The sequence below is a fragment of the Salmo trutta genome, chromosome 7 (genome assembly GCF_901001165.1).
Source record: "Salmo trutta chromosome 7, fSalTru1.1, whole genome shotgun sequence".
NCBI classification, from domain to species: domain Eukaryota; kingdom Metazoa; phylum Chordata; class Actinopteri; order Salmoniformes; family Salmonidae; genus Salmo; species Salmo trutta.
Genome location: NC_042963.1, coordinates 28,681,679 through 28,696,519, shown reverse-complemented (window position 1 = coordinate 28,696,519; position 14,841 = coordinate 28,681,679). Strand labels below are relative to the sequence as shown.

The window sequence follows — 14,841 nt, the reverse complement described above, 5'->3', positions numbered from 1 at the left end:
TTTCTCCAAAAAGTACGATATTTGTCCCCATGTGCAGTTGCAAACCGTAGTCTGGCTTTTTTATGGCGGTTTTGGAGCAGTGGCTTCTTCCTTGCGGAGCGGCCTTTCAGGTTATGTCGATATATGACTCGTTTTACTGTGGATGTAGATACTTTTGTACTTGTTTCCTCCAGCATCTTCACAAGGTCCTTTGCTGTTGTTCTGGGATTGATTTGCACTTTTCGCACCAAAGTACGTTCATCTCTAGGAGACAGAACGCATCTCCTTCTTGAGCGATATGATGGCTGTGTGGTCCCATGGTGTTTATACTTGCGTACTATTGTTTCCACAGATGAACGTGGTACCTTCAGGCGTTTGGAAATTGCTCCCAAGGATGAACCCGACTTGTGGAGGTCTACAATCTTTTTTCTGAGGTCTTGGCTGATTTCTTTTGATTTTTCCATGATGTCAAGCAAAGAGGCACTGAGTTTGAAGGCCTTGAAATACATCCACAGGTACACCTCCAATTGACTCAAATGACGTCAATTAGCCTATCAGAAGCTTCTAAAGCCATGACATCATTTTCTGGAATTGTCCATGCTGTTTAAAGGCACAGTCAACTGAGTGTATGTAAACTTCTGACCCACTGGAATTGTGATACCGTGAATTATAAGTGAAATAATCTGTCTGTAAACAATTGTTGGAAAAATGACTTGTGTCATGCATGAAGTAGATGTCCTAAGTGACTTGCCAAAACTATAGTTTGGTAACAAGAAATGTGTGGAGTGGTTGAAAAACGAGTTTTAATGACTCCAACCTATGTGTATGTAAACTTCTGACTTCAACTGTACATCTGAGTGAGTGAACTGTGAGAATGAGAGATCAATGTTGGCCATTCCATTTAAAAATAGTGTAATACTGTTCAAGAGTCAGATTGTCTCAGCACGGTAGTGTTCAGCAGGGTTAGAGAGATACGCCAACTTACAGTCATGGGTACAGGCGTTTTACTTCTCATCAAGGTGTTTTAGGAGGAAGTAGTGTAGGACCTTGAGAGCTCCTGGATAGGGCTGAGTGGCTGGACTGTGTGAATGGTACTTTGAATGAGAGAGTGTAGGGGGAATCAGTAGTCAAGTCATATCAGACTGCCTCTGTATCAATGATCATCAGCCCCCCTGAAAGGTGTTAGGTATACATTCAGAAAATTGTCATAGTATTTAATTTAGTATCCACACACATTTTTACATTTTGTCATTTAGCAGACGCTCTTATCCAGAACAACTTACACTAGTGAGTGCATACATATGTGCTGGTCCCCCGTGGGAATCGAACCCACAACTCTGGCGTTGCAAGCGCCATGCTCTACCAACTGAGCCACTTAGAAAAGGCATATGTGTGCAGTCCTAAGCATCTGCCTTTCAATAAGCAGTAAAATAAGGTTTGTGAAATATACCCACATTAATAGAAGGCTGATTTTAACTTAATGCACTGGATCAAGTGCATATGATGCGGGCACATTTCCCCCCCCCCCCACACACACACACACACACACACACACACACACACACACACAAAATCGGTGTTCATTATTACTCAGTTAATAAGCATCAGCATCAGCCAGGCAGAAGATCTAGCTAAGCTAGCTACAGAAAGTAATGGAGAAATTAAAAAATGTATGCAGCAGGTACCTCTGGCCGGGCAGCTTCATCTTGTAGCAGTTTGAGGGACTAACTTACTTCCACTAGCAGCTAGCATGTGTATAGCCAGTAGCCAGTTAGGTCTAGCTAGACAGCCTGCTAGCTAGTCAGTTAGCCAGCAGTAATGTTAGACAGCTAACCAGGCAGTGCAAGCCAACTTTGTTCAGTTGTTGTTGAGTTTGTTCTATTGGCATGCTAACGTCATGATAAGTTAAGCATCTTAGCTAACATTACAATTTTTATCTTCCTGTCACACAAATATCTAATTCTTTCTCTATGCTGCAGACACTGCAGCTCAACCCAGACTGTAAACAAACACCCGCTATGCACAGTGAATATTATATTAGGGGGCGTGTACATCCACGTATGAAGAAAACGTAAAATGGGCTATAAATATTATCATTTATTTTCTATTACTCGATGCCATTAATGAGAAAAAACTAGTTGACATCTGATTTTCGTTCATAAAATGAAACCAAACCCAATAAAAAAAAAGAGTCATTTCAGGTTTTTCCACAATTTGATTTGAATGAAAATCAAAATGCCAAAGCATACATGGACCTGAGTTATCCTGTTAGAGCTTTTGTGCTGAACCCACTTCTGTGTTTCTGGTGCCATGTGTATAGTCATGTAACAGGAGGGAGATTCCAAGATGTGGGAAGTGTGCAGGAGGGCATGGGACAGAGGATTGTGTGGTTTTGGTGGAAAAACATAGGGATTCCCATGTTGCCTGGGTTCGGAAGTGTCCGGCGCGAGAGAGGCATGTTGAGGTGGCCAGAGTAATGCTGAAGATGTCGTATGCTGAGGCAGTGAAGATAGTAGGAGGAGGTTGGGTCAAGGGTGAGGGATCCGGAGAGGATCCCTGTCAGTAGTAGATCTGTGCCAGCACAGAGGGATAGGCCAATGAGTGATATATGTTTCAGTAAGGTTGGCTTCTTAGCTATGGTTATGAACTGTACCGCAGAAATGGAACAAAAATCACAGAAAATCGATATTGTTGTGGCAGCTGCAGAGCTGCAGGTGGCGAATCGCATCTCTGCATGTCTGGCAGATATATCAGTGTGGATGACGGATCACCACCTCAAGCTGAACCTCGGCAAGACGGAGCTGCTCTTCCTCCCGGGGAAGGACTGCCCGTTCCATGATCTCGCCATCACGGTTGACAACTCCATTGTGTCCTCCTCCCAGAGTGCTAAGAGCCTTGGCGTGACCCTGGACAACACCCTGTTGTTCTCCGCTAACATCAAGGCGGTGACCCGATCCTGTAGGTTCATGCTCTACAACATTCGCAGAGTACGACCCTGCCTCACACAGGAAGTGGCGCAGGTCCTATTCCAGGCACTTGTCATCTCCCGTCTGGATTACTGCAACTCGCTGTTGGTGGGGCTCCCTGCCTGTGCCATTAAACCCCTACAACTCATCCAGAACGCCGCAGCCTGTCTGGTGTTCAACCTTCCCAAGTTCTCTCACGTCACCCCGCTCCTCCGCACACTCCACTGGCTTCCAGTTGAAGCTCGCATCTGCTACAAGACCATGGTGCTTGCCTACGGAGCTGTGAGGGGAACGGCACCTCCGTACCTTCAGGCTCTGATCAGTCCCTACACCCAAAGAAGGGCACTGCGTTCATCCACCTCTGGCCTGCTCGCCTCCCTACCTCTGCGGAAGCACAGTTCCCGCTCAGCCCAGTCAAAACTGTTCGCTGCTCTGGCACCCCAATGGTGGAACAAGCTCCCTCACAACGCCAGGACAGCGGAGTCATTCACCACCTTCTGGAGACACCTGAGACCCCACCTCTTTAAGGAATACCTGGGATAGGATTAAGTAATCCTTCTAACCCTCCCCCCCAAAAAAGATATAGATGTACTATTGTAATGTGGTTGTTCCACTGGATATCATAAGGTGAATGCACCAATTTGTAAGTCGCTCTGGATAAGAGCGTCTGCTAAATGACGTAAATGTAAATGAGAAGTACTTGGGTGTACAAGATTTGACTTCAGAAGAGTTACATGGTGTGTTGAGTGGTGATGTCCTGTCCTCCCAGGCCGTTGGCATGGTGTAGGAGCAAGTAGAGTCAAAGAAGTGGAAGGGGGTAGTGGGTTTAAAGGGTGTTTTTTTATGTACTTTGTAAAAATAAAAAGTGTAATGATTTACAATCCAGTTGGTGGGTGTAAAGCACCGTGGGATTCCTAACCGCTAATTTAAAACCAAAGAAGAAAAATAAGAACCTGTGCCCCCTAGTCTTTGTTGCGCACATGACTCCGTTTTCAGATATTTCCACAAATATTTTTTATAACTAACCCAAGATAGACCAGAGCCTGTTGTTTCCAATGGTAGCACAGGGCCAATGACGAACTAGTGAGATCCTATTTACGTGTTCTAGCATTTATTTGTATATTTCCATAAGGGAATGCCTACTCAGTGAAATTCGCAATAACTTAAAACGCAAAAAAAAAAAAAAAAAAAAAAAATCGGCAAGGTTAGTCTACAAAATGCAGTCTACTCCGTTACATATTTTATTTTTGAAAACATAAAACTATACGAGATGAGAACATTTGCAAAATGTCGGCCAAAATCCATCTTCTCCCACTGCTGGCCACTTGGCTTCCTCTCCTCAACATATTTGGTAGTGAGTGGAATCGCCAACCGGATAATTCACATTTATACATCCGGTGAAATATCTGGTACATTTTTCTAGCTGCGATTGCCATCTGTGTTTTCAATGCGTCACGTGGCAAGATGGCTGCCATTTCAGATGAACATTTTTCTTCCTTGCAAATTCTTTTAAAGGTAAGCTATCTACTGTTTGTCGGCTTTGCTGTATTTATTAGTGTGATAATCTTTGTCTTATCGGTTTGTTATATCAGTTGATGTATCGGTTGCTTTTGTTCATTTCGTAACGTTAGCTAGTTACGTTAACTAGTTTGATTATTATGGCTGGCTTGCTGTATGGAATAGGCTCTGATAAGTCTACATTACTATAGCGGTGCGTAAAATCACTCGGGAAGAGTGGCGTGTATTCATGGGTGCCAACGGAAGACAGGCTTCCCCCAAAAACTGGACCAAGAAAAAAAACTTTTTTTCTTCATGTCCTTCAATTCCCAAATAAGCTGAATGCATATCACAGGGAAAGCATCCGAGCGAGCGAGACGGTGCCCCTCTGAAATATGAGTGGAATCTGTGTGGGTAGCTGGACAGGTAGGATGACTGACAGTGAAGGTGAACAGGAGGTCAGGTGACAGAGGAATGGATGAGACTGAGGCAGGAATTCCTTTAACCATAAAGTGGTATATTTACTGGGTAGTCTGTGCTGCATAACAACGGAAACAGAATAACATATATCCAATCAAATTCATAATCACAAAGATCAAATCATTAACATAATTGGGTAATTCAGTTCAATAAGAAGTCAATAGGAATCATCATTGAGTAATTTAGGCTCGGAACTATTCATCATAATCATGAATAATACAAATAATTCAATCAGTTATCGGTTATTCAGTCTATAATCCCCATCAGTTTCATATCAGAATTGATCAGTTCAGGAAACAATGACGTTTCATATTTCATCCTTTCAGGTTTGTCTTCATATGTACTTGTAATTTCATTACATATTAACCATATCGATGGCATAATTGGTCTGTGATGATCTGTAGGGCCGTGATCATTGCCCATTTACATTACACAATAGGTTTGAAGCGTGCACTCCAAGGTAATAACTATAAACAATAACTGATGGCCCGCTCTCCCGATCGCAACAGATTGTTACCTTTCATCTGAACTGATTCTGTGGCCTTACATGGATTCATGGATGCACAGAACGTCTGGATTAGACGGAGTTAACTTCTTGTGGATTAGTGGGACGCTAGCGGTGAAATTGCAGAGCGCCAAATTCATATTAAATTACTATAAATATTAAACTTTCATGAAATCACAAGTGCAATACATCAAAATAAAGCTTAACTGGTTGTTTATCCAGCCGCCGTGTCAGATTTCAAAAAGGCTTTACGGCAAAAGCAAACCATGCGACTGAGGACAGCGCCCAGCACACAAATGCATAACAAATAATTTTCAACCAGGGAGTTGCAACACGATATCAGAAATAGCGATATAATATATGCCTTACCTTTGAAGATCTTCTTCTGTTGGCACTCCAAAAGGTCCCAGTTACATTACAAATGGTCCTTTTGTTCGATAAAGTCCTTCTTTATATCCATAAAAACTCAGTTTAGCTGGCACGCTTCAGTCAATAATCCACTCGGTTTCCCTCGTTCAAAATGCATAGTCTTCCCTGCGGCTCAGTTGGTAGAGCATGGTGTTTGCAACGCCAGGGTTGTGGGTTAGATTCCCACGGGGGGCCAGTACAGAAAAAAAATAAAACAAATATGTATGAAATTAATGCATTCACTACTGTAAGTCGCTCTGGATAAGAGCGTCTGCTAAATGACTAAAATGTAATGTAAAAAAATGCATACAAAATGAATCCCAAACAATAGCAAACTTATCCAAACAAGTCAATGTTTATAATCAAACAATAGGTACCCTAATACGCAAATAAACTATCAAATTTAAGACGGAGAATCGTTATTGTCTTTACCGGACAAAAATACCAAAGAATGCGCTCTCATTCACGCGCTTGGAAACACTACAGCCAAAATGGGAGCCACCTAGAAAAACTACAATTTCTGGCTAATTTTTCCAAAAACCAGCCTGACATCTAGTGGAAGCCCTAGGAACTGCAATCGGGCATGATTTCGCCCATATTATAAAAGTGCCAGCCTTCCTCAGGGTTTCGCCTGCCATTTCAGTTCTGGTATACTCAGATATTATTTTAACAGTTTTAGAAACTTGAGTGTTTTCTATCCAAATCTACCAATTATATGCATATCCTAGCTTCTGGGCCTGAGTAGCAGGCAGTTTACTTTGGGCACGCTTTTCATCTGGATGTCAAAATACCGCCCCCTATCCCAAAGAAGTTAAGGAAGAGAAAGCAGCGAGCCCGGGCGATTTCCTTCTTTTAATGAGTTGATCCGTCACATTCCCACCTGACCTAATTAAAGTGCCCCTGGCCCAGCTGAGCAAGTGGCCATGAATTAAAGGATTCTTCCGCCAACTCTGTTGGCCTTTTCTACACCCTCTGTACGAGTAGCCCATCTAGGCCTATCTGATGCTGTCTGGTTAAAAAGAGTTGTTGCCACCCATAGACCTTTGTGTTTGCAAACATTGCCGCACAAGTTGGTTGCAGAACAAGGGAGTTCTTATAGAACGCCATCAAAAAGAGCCTTTAAACATGTTGCTTATGAGTGCATTTCACACAACGTTTTGCTTATAATTGGATGTTAAGGCTCGTATGAATGTCCTGCTTAATGTTTGTCATTATCAAGTCCGGGCTCTTCCTGGGCCATTCAAGGACATTCATACTTGTCCCGAAGCCACTCCTGTGCTGTCTTGGCTGTGTACTTAGGGTCATTGTCCTGTTGGAAGGTAAACCTTCATCCCAGTTGGAGTTCCTGAGCGCTCTGGAGTAGGTTTTCATCAAGGATCTCTCTGTACTTTGCTCCATTCATCTTTCACTCGATCCTGACTAGTCTCCCAGTCCCTGCGGCTGAAAAACATCCCCATAGCATGATGCTGCCACCACCGTGCTTCACCATAGGGATGGTGCCAGGTTTCCTCCAGACGTGACGCTTGGCATTCAGGCCAAAAATGGTTCAATCTTGGTTTCCTCAGACCAGAGAACCTTGTTTCTCAGAGTCCTTTAGCTACCTTTTGGCACACTCCAAGCAGGCTGTCATGTGCCCTTTACTGAGGAGTGGTTTCAGTCTGGCCACTCTACCATAAATGCCTGATTGTTGGAGGGCTGCAGAGATGGTTGTCCTTCTGGAAGGTTCTCCCATCTCCACAGAGGAACTCTGAAGCTATGTCAAAGTGACCATCGGGGTTCTTGGTAACGTCACTGACCAAGGCTATTTTCGCCCCAATTGCACAGTTTGACATGGGCGGCCTGTTCTAGGAAGAGTCTTGGTGGTTCCGAACTTCTTCCATTTGAGAATGAGTGAGACCACAGTGTTCTTGGGGACCTTCCATGCTGCATAATTTTTTTGGTACCCTTCCCAGATCTGTGCCTCGACACAATCCTGTCTTGGAGCTCTAAGGACAATTCCTTCGACCTCATGACTTGGTTTTTGCTCTGACATGCACTGTCAACTGTGGGACCTTATATAGACAGGTGTGTGCCTTTCCAAATCATGTTCAATCAATTGAATTTACCACAGATGAACTCCAATCAAGTTGTAGAAACTTCAAGGATGATCAATGGAAACAGGATGCACCTGAACTCAAGTATTACTCAAGTAAATGCAGCACTAACCTTGGATGATCTTCATCAGATGACAACCCTAGGACATTATGTTATACAATGCATGCATGTTTTGTTCAATCAAGTTCATATTTATATCAAAACCCAGCTTTTTTACATTAGCATGTGACGTTCAGAACTAGCATACCCCCCGCAAACCTCCGGTGAATTTACTAAATTACTCACGATAAACATAAATTATAGATACAGACCTCCTCTATGCACTCTGTCCGATTTTAAAATAGCTTTTCGGTGAAAGCACATTTTGCAATATTCTCAGTAGATAGCCCGGCATCACAGGGCTAGCTATTTAGACACCCAGCAAGTTTAGCCTTCACCAAACTCCGATTTACTATTAGAAAAGTTTGATTACCTTTGGTGTTCTTCGTCAGAATGCACTCCCAGGACTTCTACTTCAATAACAAATGTTGGTTTGGTCCAAAATAATCCATAGTTATGTTCCAACAGCGGCATTTTGTTTGTGCGTTCAAGACACTATCCGAAGTGTAAATAAGGGTCACGAGCACGGCGCATTTCGTGACAAAAGATTTCTAAATATTTCATTACCGTACTTCGAAGCATGTCAACCGCTGTTTAAAATCCATTTTTATGCCATTTTTCTCGTAAAAAAGCAATAATATTCCGACCGGGAAAGCGTGTAAACGTACAAAGAGAGAGAAAATAAAAGCATGCTATCCTCTCGTGCACGAGCCTGAGTCTCATAGTACTGTTACTGGCCACTATCCAAACGCGCTAATGTTTTTCAGCCAGAGCCTGCAAAGCCACGGTTCAGCTTTTTGCCGCCTTCTGAGATCCCATGGGAGCCGTAGGAAGTGTCACGTAACAGCAGAGATCCTCTGTAATGGATAGAGATAATCAAGAAATGGTCAGACAGGGTACTTCCTGTACAGAATCTTCTCAGGTTTTGGCCTGCCAAATGAGTTATGTTATACTCAGACACCATTCAAACAGTTTTAGAAACTTTGGAGTGTTTTCTATCCAAAGCTAATAATTATATGCATATTCTAGTTTCTGGGCAGGAGTAATAATCAGATTAAATCGGGGACGTTTTTTATCCGGCCGTGAAAATACTGCCCCCTAGCCATAACAGGTTAAAGGTTACACACGCGCACACACAAGTTATTTTGTTGGCATTTACCCATGTCCCCATTACCAGTAAAACATCATCAACACTTATTTATTTCATTTATTTCACTTACTTGCTGTGCTGTTTTGTTGTTCAGTCGTTTCATTCTCAACCAAACGCCGTTTGGTTGTCAAAAAAGATACACATCAAATAACAGGACTTGAATATGACTGCACTTCACAATTTAATGTAATAGTCCGGTGGCCATTTGATTAGCTGTTCAGCAGTCTTATGGCTTGGGGGTAGAAGATGTTAAGGAGCCTTTTGGTGCTCCGCTACCGCTTGTCGTGCGGTAGCAGAGAGAACAGTCTATGACTAGGGTGACTGGAGTCAAACAATTTTATGGCCTTTCCTGACATGGCATATTATATAGGTCCTGGATTGCAGGAAGCTTGACCCCAGTGATGTACTGAGCCGAACGCACTATCCTCTGTAGTGCCTTACGGTCAGATTCCGAGCAGTTGCCAGACCAGGCGGTGATGCAAACGGTTAGGATGCTCTCGATGGTGCAGCTGTAGAACTTTGAGGATCTGGGGACCCATGCCAAATTTTGTGGCAATTGTAACCTTCTGCATCACTTTGAGGTACTTTTATTCTGAAGGCAAACTGCAAATTCCACTATTGTCCCTAATCCTTATTGTGGCTAGCTTCTCAAAACACATAACCCGGTCCGGTCGTGCCTCACAAGCCAGATGAAGCTAGCTGGCTGCTTATAACCTTAGCTTTGGGCAACAGGGTTAAGTAGCTAGCTAGCTGTTCGCCTATTGAAAATAAACAAGTGGCTACCTAGCTAATACTTACAAGGATTCCTAAATCTTTGCTAAGAATAATGGAAAGGACTGCAGTTTTTACTGGTCATTGTTTTCAGGCTGGTTGTATTGGTGCCGGTGTTTCCTTGTTTGTAGACTTTTGTACAGCTTTGACAGTGCTACTTATAGTGGCGGCACTTGGCTTGCACATGCAATTTCAGAACACACAACATTCTATAACTGTTATTTGATGTAAAAGCCTATTTAACACGCAAAGACCCAAACGGCGTTCCATAGTATGTCGTGAAGCTTATAGCAGTGACGCTATTACTATGTAACTCCGGGAGGGCAACATCTGAAAAATAGCGCGCTTTGTAGTGTGTGCTGGTGAAAGCCAACATCGCCCACAAGAGAACAGTCGATTGGGCAATGAATTCCATTATCTTGGTGTTTAATGGATTTCGCCTTTGAGTTGTCTGCTCGACTTGTTAACTGTTCGATCCACACAGCAGACATTGTGGGCTAGGTTAGGAATGCTGTTGCATCATTGTCATGTACCTACACACGTCAGCTTTGACATCGGTTTTGCACATCGGTGTTAAACTGGACAGACATTGGGCCGATACCGACGTTGGCATTTTTAGTTAATGTTGTTCGATTCCGATATGTTCACCGATATATCATGCATCCCTAGCTGTAACATAACAAAATGTGGAAAAAGTCAGAGTTCTGAATACTTTGAATGAACTGTAGCTAGCCACTGGAGAACAATTCAAATGTTTTCTGTCAATGACATCTGGCTTTTGTTGTGATTGGTGTGAAGCCAAATCCAAACTGGCTTCCCTTTACTTTTTTTTGGGTGCGCCAGGACCATTTATAGTTGAGCTCGTTCAGTTAGCTCAACGCTGATTGGCTTATTTGATAAAAAAATAAAGGGAGGATAAATGCTCGTTGGCTTCCCTTGCATTCAATGATAAATGGGCTACACATACAGAGGGGCACTTATTCGCTTGCTCGGATGCTTTCTCCGGTGAAATACATTCAGCCTCTTGTGAATTGAAGGAAAATTATGGCTTCCCTTAGCACCCATGAATACATGCCACTGTAAGGCTAGTCTTACCTATCCCATAAAATGCCTCTGTAGTCTATAGATGTTCACTGTGAGATCATTCAGGGCTCGTCTGTCTCTAATCCCTTTCATGTCGACTCACTGCCATGAATGGGAGAAGGCTCCGTCGAAGGATGCGGTGCGGCAGCTGTGTGCTGACAGTTTCCCTTCTGGAGCCCCTGAGTCATGGCGACTCGCGGAAAGTACAGCAGGGACCCTGTCTGTATCTGCCATCGAGGCAAAGGAGGTGAGTGTGAGAAAGTAAAGTAATTGCAATATCAGTCATCAACCAAGGAGAGAAACAGGGTGCACTGCACACAGACGGCAGCTTTCTAATTCTAACTACCATTCACTAATTCTCATCAGATTCCAAGAAGCGTTTACATGTCAGAGACATAGTAAAGCGTGGCGACCCGGGTTCAAAATCTGCGAAGGGCATTGTACTGTCGCCGTTTGCTACAATATTTCTACAGAATGCCGATATGAATGTAGGCCTAATGTATAGAACCACCAACATGACTCTTTACACATATGCTCTAAACCAGCGTCTCTCAAACCGATCATCTGGGAGAGGACACCAATTGATCCTGTGCTCTTCTCTTCCAGCTTATTGCAGCCCTGCACACCCTTTCTCACCACATCCTATTCCATAACCTGACAGCGCCCGAGCAGATCCTTGTACTATTCCCCAAGTCATTCCACCCCAGCCTCAAGAACCTCATTACCAAGATTATGCTTGAGCACAGGTCTGTAGCCATTCCTCCCATGCTTACCAAGGACCACTTTCTCACGGTTCTACAACGTACATGTCCAATTTTGGGAACTGAAATGGTGTCAAATGTTTGAAATATGGTTACTGATTTTTCTTTTTGTAGCCCCACATGGAGAAATGAGGCTCTGTCTAATCAAAGTAAGCATGTTCGTTCATATTCCAGCACTATTCTTTGAACTATCAGTTACTGAATGAGTGTGAATGTGTGCAAGAGAGTGGTACCAACCCTGACACTGCCCCAACTGTTGGTTGAATGTTCTCCAGTTTCGCTGCCCCATCTAGTGGAGATGGACTGGAGAGTCGACATGAAGACTGCATCTGACTCGGTCAGTCGCATGGCGGTGCCCACCTGCCTGGTGCACATGAAGGTAAGCCAATGTGCACCATGCACTGGTCTCAACAAACATATTCTCCTCACCATAATATTACCATTTTCTGCACTTTGTCACATAAATCCAGTGCTTGACATGGGCAGGAGCTCACCGGAGCAGAGTACCGGCACCTCAAATGTTCTACTGCTTGAGCTCCTGCACCTCAGAATATTAGCTAAAAAGTATTGCACTGGTACCCATTTCAGTCAGTCAAGCACTGCTTTCCATCCATACATCACAAGCACTGTAACACCTTTATGAGCAATAACATTTATAAATGCGTAGGTGCTACACCTAGGGCTTGTTGAATTTGGTCTGGGTATAAGTGAATGTCACTAACAGTGTGTTGCCATTGCAGATGGAGGACTCCAGCTGTCTAACGGGCAGTGGCGCTTTCTCATCGGTCACGGTGGAGTTGAGCAAGGAGACTCTGGACACCATGCTGGACGGCCTGGGCCGGATCCGTGACCAATTGTCAGTTGTGGCGGGAAAATGAGACCCCTCACCAGAATGGCCACACCGGAGGCCTTGGGTGCATCATTCTCGATACTCTAAAGTGACTTTTACTCCTCATCTCATTTATCTGCACAAATCTGAAAACAGAGAAATCAATTATGGGTGCCCATTTTCTACTAATCGACTTAAGTCTCAAATGTAAACATTTGATAAAGTGGCTCACACGACGTCAGTGACACACTGCCAGGGTATCAGCCACAAAAGTTTTGCGTCAGTGCCGTTTTAAGGAAAGTGGGAAAGAAGAGGTAGCAATTTTAGACATGGGCTAAAAGATGGAAAAGGAGAAGACTCTTTCCTCTAGTCCCGGGGGGGAAGAAACAAACAAGTACACACACAATCCCATCATTAGCACTGATCTGGAGTGCCACTACATTCCTCCTTGTTCTGTCAGTAGAGTCAAGAGGGTCTTTTGAATTCAATGTTTGTCAATAAATTAAGAGATTAATGCTGAAGTTCGTCTTTTCACTGCTCTAGTACTAGGACCATCAAATCAGTCAATACACAGGACCAAGATATTGCAGAGCTGGATTACATGTATCAAATGAATTTTAGTCTCAGACCGTAAACAGTTAGTCACTAAACAAGTTATGGTTCATCTTCATTCAAATACAAAATTGCTTCAAGTAGTATGTTAATGCCTAATTTCCTTTATAATTATATTGTACACTGCAAATACATCAAGGCAGGCTACAATCTCTTATTACAGCCTTTTTGTTACCAGGAGGCCCCTACATTTAACATGCAACTTAACAAGCCAAATCTTTGGTGTTAGGATAATTTTCCAAAGATTTCTATAGACAAATATTCCCATATCAAGAACCTCACATCAATATACCATATTAAACACTTTGATCAAGTGTGTTGATCTTTTTGCATGGGAAAGTAGCAGTTAGTAGTGTGACGAAACCCATAACTAGCCTGCAGATATTGTTGCACATGCTTTGTCTAGTGGTCCTGTAACATGAATGTGTGCATTTGTGAGAAATCAACGTATGTGCCTAGATGTTGCAAAGGGAGACCGCAAACTTACCTTGGTCCAGGGCCGGCTCTTGTCTCTTGACCTCTTGGTTGGCCGTCCAAGCGGATTTTTATTTGTTCAGATGGTGACGAAACACATGTACAAAAAGGAAACCACTAACAGGCATGTCCAAACGAAAGGCCTCATGGCTACCAAACGAACCAGCAGCCTCACAGCTTGCAAGCTGACGATCACCCTAATTGGCAGCACCAATGTGTGCTTATCAACCAAGCTCAGCACCTGGACCCGGTCGCTGCCATCTGGGGGATTGAGTGTGAAAGGGTATCCTGGACAGTGTCCATTAGTGGTAGAATTTTTTTATTTACCTAAGCAAGTCAGTTAAGCATTTGTTCTTATTAACAATGATTGGCCTACCCCGGCCAAACCAAGACAACTCTGGGCCAATTATGCGCTGCCCTATGGGACTCCCAATCACGGCCGGTTGCGATTCAGCCTGAAAGTATAAATCATTTCAAATTCGTTACATTAAGCAAAGATGGCACCATCTTGTTTTTTTACAGATAGTGTTGGAGTGTGCACCTGGCTAACACTGTTTAGTGAGTCCGCCAGATCAAATGAAGTAGGGATGCCCAGGGATGTTTGCTTGATAAGTGTGTGAATTGGACCATTTTCCTGTCCTGCTAAGCATTCAAAATGTAACGAGTACTTTTGGGTGTCAGGGAAAATGTATGGAGTAAAAAAGTACAATATTTTCTTTAGGAATGTAGTGTAGTAAAAGTTGTCAAAAATGTAAATAGTAAAGTACAGATACCCCAAAATCTACTTACAGTGCCTTGCGAAAGTATTCGGCCCCCTTGAACTTTTCGACCTTTTGCCACATTTCAGGCTTCAAACATAAAGATATAAAACTGTAATTTATTGTGAAGAATCAACAACAAGTGGGACACAATCATGAAGTGGAACGAAATTTATTGGATATTTCAAACTTTTTTAACAAATAAAAAACTGAAAAATTGGGCGTGCAAAATTATTCAGCCCCCTTAAGTTAATACTTTGTAGCGCCACCTTTTGCTGTGATTACAGCTGTAAGTCGCTTGGGGTATGTCTCTATCAGTTTTGCACATCGAGAGACTGAAATGTTTGCTCATTCCTCCTTGCAAAACAGCTCGAG

General features: G+C 43.1%; 1 protein-coding gene across 2 annotated transcripts; it reads left to right on the top strand.

The window, feature by feature from the left end:
- Positions 1-4,356: 4,356 nt before the first annotated feature.
- On the top strand, positions 4,357-13,143 carry commd9 (COMM domain containing 9). 2 transcript variants are annotated; one of them, XM_029758512.1, is made up of 6 exons: positions 4,357-4,460; positions 11,154-11,279; positions 11,639-11,778; positions 11,908-11,942; positions 12,069-12,172; positions 12,534-12,671. In XM_029758512.1, the coding sequence occupies exons 1-6, from the start codon at positions 4,410-4,412 to the stop codon at positions 12,669-12,671; spliced, it is 594 nt and encodes a 197-aa protein (XP_029614372.1). In that variant the 5' UTR covers positions 4,357-4,409. The 2 variants fall into 2 exon arrangements, with proteins under 2 accessions (XP_029614372.1, XP_029614371.1); XM_029758511.1 differs by lacking the exon at positions 4,357-4,460 and having other exon boundaries at positions 11,109-11,279; positions 12,534-13,143.
- Positions 13,144-14,841: the final 1,698 nt, after the last annotated feature.